At 73.8% G+C, this 6,548-nt stretch overlaps 1 protein-coding gene across 1 annotated transcript; it reads right to left on the reverse strand.

Annotated features, from left to right (window-relative positions):
* Positions 1 to 372: 372 nt before the first annotated feature.
* PPP1R35 (protein phosphatase 1 regulatory subunit 35) lies at positions 373 to 6,514 on the reverse strand. Its single transcript, XM_039499820.1, has 4 exons — positions 6,266 to 6,514; positions 2,345 to 2,621; positions 2,135 to 2,265; positions 373 to 674 (listed from the first exon to the last, which is right to left on the reverse strand). Exons 1-4 carry the CDS (start codon positions 6,497 to 6,499, stop codon positions 501 to 503), a joined length of 816 nt encoding a protein of 271 aa, XP_039355754.1. The 5' UTR covers positions 6,500 to 6,514; the 3' UTR covers positions 373 to 500.
* Between the last annotated feature and the right edge of the window lie 34 nt (positions 6,515 to 6,548).

The following is a 6,548-nucleotide window of genomic DNA, read 5'->3' on the forward strand; positions in this document are numbered from 1 at the left end:
CCCATGGTCCGGCCCGTTACCTGGGTGATGGTGTCCAGGTAACTCAGCTTCGCCCGTTCGAATTCCGCCGCCGAGAGCCGCGGCCCGCTCGCGCCCGCCATCCCTGGCCGCGGGGCACGACGGGAAAAGGGGCCTGGCCGCCGCCGGGACTCATGGGAAATGGAGTCCGGCCGCGCAAGGGCGGCTGGGACATGTAGGCGCTTTTCCCAGCACCACCACGTGCAGGGCCTGGGAATTATGGGATGTCGCCCCCCCTCCCCCGGCGCCCCTAGGAATGCTGGGAAACAATCCCCCACCCCCCTCACCCCATCAGTGGCAGGGGGGCACAGACCACGTGGGGGACGACCCCCCCCCCATCTTCAGGCACCAGAGCTGAGTCCAGAGGGGGGTTTATTGTGGGGCAGGTACAAAGGGTGAGAACCACACGGGTAAGATGGGGGGGGCGAGACCCCCCCCCAGAACCAGTCTCCTTGGGGGGCAGCCGCCGCGTCCCAGCCCCGCTAGGCCTCCCACTGCTGGAGCTTGCGGAACATGAGGAAGGCGGAGGCCGGGGGTCGGACGTGGGGCTGGAGCCGCAGGGGGGGCAGCCCCTCCACACCCAGGTACGGGGTCTCCGCAAACAGCTCCCGGGGCTCGTAGAACATCAGCAGGTCCGGGCCTTCGGGGGCGGGCTCCTGGGAAGGGGGGAGACCCCCCACGGGTGAGAACGAGAGCTGCCCCGAGCCCCCCACCTGCCAGGCCCCGCCCTGGGGCTGGGGGGGAGCCGGCGCCCCCCAGAGGGGACAGGCCCCTGCCCCACTCCCCGCCCCCCTGAGCCAGCCAGTCCCCGCCCTGGGGCCGGGAGCGCCCCAGAGGACAGGCCCCTGCCCCATTCCCGCCCCTGAGCCAGCCAGTCCCGCCCTGGGGCCGGGGAGCGCCCCAGAGGGGACAGGCCCCTGCCCCATTCCCCGCCCCCCTGAGCCAGCCAGTCCCGCCCCAGGGCCGGGAGCCGGCGCCCCCAGAGGACAGGCCCCTGCCCCATTCCCGCCCCTGAGCCAGCCAGTCCCGCCCTGGGGCCGGGGGAGCCGGCGCCCCAGAGGACAGGCCCCTGCCCCATTCCCGCCCCTGAGCCAGCCAGTCCCGCCCCAGGGCCGGGGAGCCGGCCCCCCCCAGAGGGGACAGGCCCCTGCCCCATTCCCCACCCCCCTGAGCCAGCCAGTCCCGCCCTGGGGCCGGGAGCCAGCGCCCCCTAGAGGGGACAGGCCCCGGCCCCCATTCCCCCCCCCCCGGGGCCGGCCCGGCCCCGCCCGGGGGCCGGGTGGGAGCCGGCGCCCCCTCGAGGGGACAGGCTCCTGCCCCCTTCCCGCCCCTGAGCCAGCCAGTCCCGCCCTGGGGCTGGGAGCCGTGCCCCTAGGGGACAGGCCCTGCCCCATTCCCGCCCCTGAGCCAGCCAGTCCCGCCCTGGGGCCGGGAGCCGGCGCCCCAGAGGACAGGCCCCTGCCCCATTCCCGCCCCTGAGCCAGCCAGTCCCGCCCTGGGGCCGGGAGCCAGCGCCCCAGAGGACAGGCCCCTGCCCCATTCCCGGCCCCTGAGCCAGCCAGTCCCGCCCTGGGGCTGGGGGAGCCGGCGCCCCAGAGGACAGGCCCTGCCCCATTCCCGCCCCTGAGCCAGCCAGTCCCGCCCTGGGGCCAGGGGAGCCGGCGCCCCAGAGGGGCCAGGCCCACCCTGCCCCTGAGCCAGCCAGTCCCGCCCTGGGGCCGGGGGCAGCGCTCCCAGAGGACAGGCCCTGCCCCATTCCCGCCCCTGAGCCAGCCAGTCCCTGCCCCATTCCCGCCCCTGAGCCAGCCAGTCCCGCCCTGGGGCCGGGAGCCGGCGCCCCTAGAGGGGACAGGCCCCTGCCCCATTCCCTGCCCCCCTGAGCAAGCCAGTCCCCGCCCTGGGGCCGGGTGGGAGCCGGCGCCCCCCGGAGGGGACAGGCCCCTGCCCCATTCCCGCCCCTGAGCCAGCCAGTCCCGCCTGGGGCCGGGGAGCCGGCACCCCAGAGGGGACAGGCCCCTGCCCCATTCCCCGCTCCCCTGAGCCAGCCAGGCCCCACCCTGGGGCCGGGTGGGAGCCGGCGCCCCCCGGAGGGGACAGGCCCCACTGAGTTACTCACCCTGTGGGGTTCCGGCTGCGATCGGACAAGGGACAGTTTCTCCTGCAGGGCGCAGCTCAGCACCTCCTCTGCAGGCACCTGCAGGCTCACGAGGCCCTGGTACAGCTGCTGCTCCCGCGGGATGTTCATACCTGGCCGAGCAGAGAGATGCTGGGAGCGAGGGGCACCGGCGGAGGGGGGGGGGGGGTTGGGGGTCGCCCCACCACTCACCTGCGGCCGCCTTGCCCTCCACGCTGCAGCGGGCGAGGAAGGACGTGCCCAGCAGCTCCTGGGCGGCCCGGTGGGCGTCGAAGCCCTGGTGGGCGGCCACCCGAACCTCCTCGCCCAGGGCCAGGCTGGTGTGCAGCTCGGGGGCGGCCAGGTCCCCCGCAGGCCCCCCGAGCCCCGTCGTCACCTCGGCCAGGCCGGGGCCAGGGGCGGTGCGGGGGGCCGGGGGCTCCGGGCTGGGGGGCGCGTCGTCCGGGGCAGAGCCTAGCAGGAAACGGACCTGGGGGAGAGCAGGGGTTAGCCGGGCGGGGCTGTGCTATCCCAGAATCCCCTGGGGCACAGACCCCCCCCCCTCCCCCATCAGCCCCTGGGGCAAATAGCCCCCCCACCCTTCACCCTGCTCCCATGAGCCCCTGGGATAAGGCCCCCCTCCATTCCCATAAGCCCCTGCAGCACCGCCCCCCCATGAGCCCCACAGGACAGAGACCCCCTCCATTCCCATGAACCCCACACCACAGCACCCCCTCCCCAATGAGTCCCTGGGACACAGAGCCCCCATTCCCATGAGCCCCAGGGGCACAGAGCCCCCTCCCCTCCATTCCCATGAGCCCCGGGGCACAGAGCCCCCTCCCCTCCATTCCCATGAGCCCCCCGGGGCACAGAGCCCCCTCCCCTCCATTCCCATGAGCCCCGGGGCACAGAGCCCCGCCCCCTCCATTCCCATGAGCCCCCGGGGCACAGAGCCCCCGCTCCCATGAGCCCCTGGGGCACAGAGCCCCCGCCCCTCCATCCCCAAGAGCCCCTGGGGCACAGAGCCCTCCCCCCGCACATCCCTCCATTCCCATGATCCCCTGGAGCACAGAGCCCCCCCTCCCCCTCCATTCCCATGAGCCCCCGGGGCACAGAGCCCCCCCCACCCCCTCCATTCCCATGAGCCCCCGGGGCACAGAGCCCCCGCCCCTCCATTCCCATGAGCCCCGGGGCACAGAGCCCCAGCCCCCCCATTCCCATGAGCCCCCGGGGCACAGAGCCCCCTCCATTCCCATGAGCCCCCGGGGCACAGAGCCCCCGCCCATCCCTCCATTCCCATGAGCCCCGCGCGCAGCCCGCACCTGGCGGCTCCCGCGCGCCCCCGCCGCGCGCCGCGCCTCGCCGCAGGATCCCGCCCCAGCGCGCGCGGGGCTGAGCGACAGGTCCAGGGCGGGCAGCGCGCGGGGCGGGGCCCCAGGCCGGAGCGGGGCGGGGGCCCGCCGCGGGGCCGCGTCATCGCCGGGGGGCGCCAGCCTGGCCCGGCCCGGCAACGGCTCCCGCGCGCGGCCGCTCGACGGTTACGGCAGCCGCCCGGGGTGGGGGGCGGGACTGCGGCTTGGCCCCTCCTCCCTCCGGCCGGCCTCGTTCTCGCTCCAAGATGGCGGCGGCCACCGGCCTCCTTCTGAGAACAAGATGGCGGCGCCCATAGCGTGTGGGGGGCGTGTCCACCAGCAGCAGCCTCGTTCTCGCCTCAGCTTGGCGGCCTTTGTGAATTGGCCCTATCGGGCTGGTGCGCTCGAGCCCCGGCCCCGCCCCCTGGGACCCAACCTCCCCCCCCAGGGGCGGGGCAGAAACCAGCCCCTGCTCCAACCCACCAGCCCCGAGCGAGGGAGAGAACCCAGGAGTCCGGGCTCCCAGCCCCCCCTGCTCCAACCCACCAGCCCCCACTCCCCTCCCAGAGCCGGGGAGAGAACCCAGGAGTCCTGGCTCCCAGCCCCCCTGCTCTAACCCACCAGCCCCCACTCCCCTCCCAGAGCCGGGGAGAGAACCCAGGAGTCCTGGCTCCCAGCCCCCCCTGCTCCGACCCACCAGCCCCCACTGACCTCCCAGAGCCAGGGAGAGAACCCAGGAGTCCTGGCTCCCAGCCCCGCCTGCTCTGACCCACCAGCCCCCACTCCCCTCCCAGAGCTGGGGAGAGAACCCAGGAGTCCTGGCTCCCAGCCCCCCCTGCTCTGACCCAGTAGCCCCCACTCCTCTCCCAGAGCCGGGGCGAGAACCCAGGAGTCCTGGCCCCCAGCACCCCGGCTCTGACCCACCAGCCCCCACTCCCCTCCCACAGCCGGGGAGAGAACCCAGGAGTCCTGGCTCCCAGCCCCCCTGCTCCAACCCACCCGCCCCCACTCCCCTCCCAGAGCCGGGGAGAGAACCCAGGAGTCCTGGCTCCCAGCCCCCCTGCTCTAACCCACCAGCCCCCACTCCCCTCCCAGAGCCAGGGAGAGAACCCAGGAGTCCAGGCTCCCAGCCCCCACTCCCCTCCCAGAGGCAGGGAGAGAACCCAGGAGTCCTGGCTCCCAGCTCACCCTCCCCATGGAATTATGGGAGATGTAGTTCCCTCGCCCCTCCCTGCACAGTATTGTGGGAAATGTAGTTCTTGCCTCTCCCTCCCCATGGGGCATTGTGAGAGATTGTGCATCCGACGAAGTGGGGATTCACCCACGAAAGTCTCCTGCTCCAATACGTCTGTTAGTCTATAAGGTGCCCCAGGATTCTTTGCTGCTTCTACAGATCCAGACTAACACGGCTCCCCCTCTGATACCTGAGAGATATAGTTCCCTGGTCCCCTCCCAGTGAGGCATTATGGGAGATGTAGTTACCTCGCCCCTCCCCGTGAGGCATTGTGGGAGATGTAGTTCCCACGCCTGTCCCCACAGGGCATTGTGGGAGATGTAGTTTCCTCCTCCCCCCCTTTCCTCAGAAATCCCATAACCTCTGACCTCCCTGGCATACCCTCTCTGCATCCTGACCTGTGACCTCTGACCTGGGCCAGGGAAGTTGGTCATCTGGGGGGGACGCTGGGGGGCAGGGGAGTGCTGGGGGGCTGGTTGGGGGGACTCGGGAGGGCTGGGTTGCAGGGGAGCTGGAGGGCCGGGAGGAGCGCTGGGGAGGGGAATCGGGAGGGCTGGGTTGCAGGGGGCCGGGAGGGAGCACTGGGGGCCAGCTGGGGAGGGCAATTGGGAGGGCTGGGTTGCAGGGGCCGGGAGGAGCGCTGGGGGCCGGCTGGGGAGAGGGCTGGGTTGCAGGGGCCAGGGGAGGAGCGCTGGGGGCCGGCTGGGGAGGGCAATTGGGAAGGCTGGGTTGCAGGGGGCCGGTGGAGCGCTGGGGGCTGGCTAGGGAGGAATCGGGAGGGCTGGGTTGCAGGGGCTGGGGAAGGAGCGCTGGGGGCCGGCTGGGGAGGAATCGGGAGGGCTGGGTTGCAGGGGCCGGGGAGGGAGCGCTGGGGGCCAGCTGGGGAGGGCAATCAGGAGGGCTGGGTTGCAGGGGCCGGGAGGGCGCTGGGGCCGGCTGGGGGAGGGCAATCGGGAGGGCTGGGTTGCAGGGGGCTGGGAGGAGCGCTGGGGGGCCGGCTGGGAGAGGGGAATCGGGAGGGCTGGGTTGTAGGGGGGGCCGGGGAGGGGAGCGCTGGGGGGCCGGCTGGGGGAGGGCTAGGTTGCAGGGGGGCCGGGGAGGGGAGCCCCCCCCACACCAAGGCGAGTGACGCCCCTGCAGAGGTTCCCAGCTGTGTTTATTCCCGCGCCCCATGGGGCCGGACAGAGACGTGCCGTAGTACGGGGGGGGACCCCCTGAATCCCCCCACCGCCGCCGCGGGCTGAGGGTCCGGGGGGGCGCGAGCTCCAGGCCAGGAGGCTGCCCCGCTAGCAGGCGGGCTGGGGCAGGGGCCCCGGCGGGCAGGGGCCCCGGGGCGGCTCCCGCTCCGTCCTGGCAAGCTGCCGCGGTTGGGCGCGGATGAAGCGTAGGAGGACGGCCACGTCGCGCAGCAGGGCGGCCTCGGGGGGCCCCGGGTCCGGGGGGGCGACGGCCGGGACGGGGGCCTGGGCGGAGAGACAGAGACGCGGTGAGGCCGGGCTGGCGCCCCAGGGGATTCTGGGACGGACCCCCGGCGGCGGAGGGACTCACCCTCCGGCACCGGATCCAGAGCAGCCCCAGAGCCAGGCCGGCCCCGGCCGCGGCCAGACGCACCCAGCGCAGCGGGACGCAGGGACAACGGCTCCGGGGCGGCGGGGCCAGCGCCCCCCTCAGGCCGGGCACCGGCAGCCGCTCCCCCACCCGGCAGCGCGGGGCCTGGGCCTGGGCCCGGCCCGGCGCCGACAGCCCCGAGAGCAGGACCACCAGCACCCCCTGCACCCACATGGCAGCCCAGGGGTTCTAGGCTCTCCGGCCCCATTGTGAGGCGGGGAGG

This window comes from Mauremys reevesii, linkage group 14 (assembly GCF_016161935.1).
Source record: "Mauremys reevesii isolate NIE-2019 linkage group 14, ASM1616193v1, whole genome shotgun sequence".
Classification (NCBI taxonomy): domain Eukaryota; kingdom Metazoa; phylum Chordata; order Testudines; family Geoemydidae; genus Mauremys; species Mauremys reevesii.

What these genes read in the sequence shown, in the direction of transcription:
- PPP1R35 (XM_039499820.1), bottom strand. Translation starts at nt 6,499, where the DNA reads ATGTGGGTGCAGGGGGTGCTGGTGGTCCTGCTCTCGGGGCTGTCGGCG. An exon ending in TCTGGATCCGGTGCCGGAGG is followed by an intron (nt 2,622 to 6,265) that starts GTGAGTCCCTCC and finishes GCTCTCCCCCAG; the next exon opens with GTCCGTTTCCTGCTAGGCTC. An exon ending in GGAGGGCAAGGCGGCCGCAG is followed by an intron (nt 2,266 to 2,344) that starts GTGAGTGGTGGG and finishes CTGCTCGGCCAG; the next exon opens with GTATGAACATCCCGCGGGAG.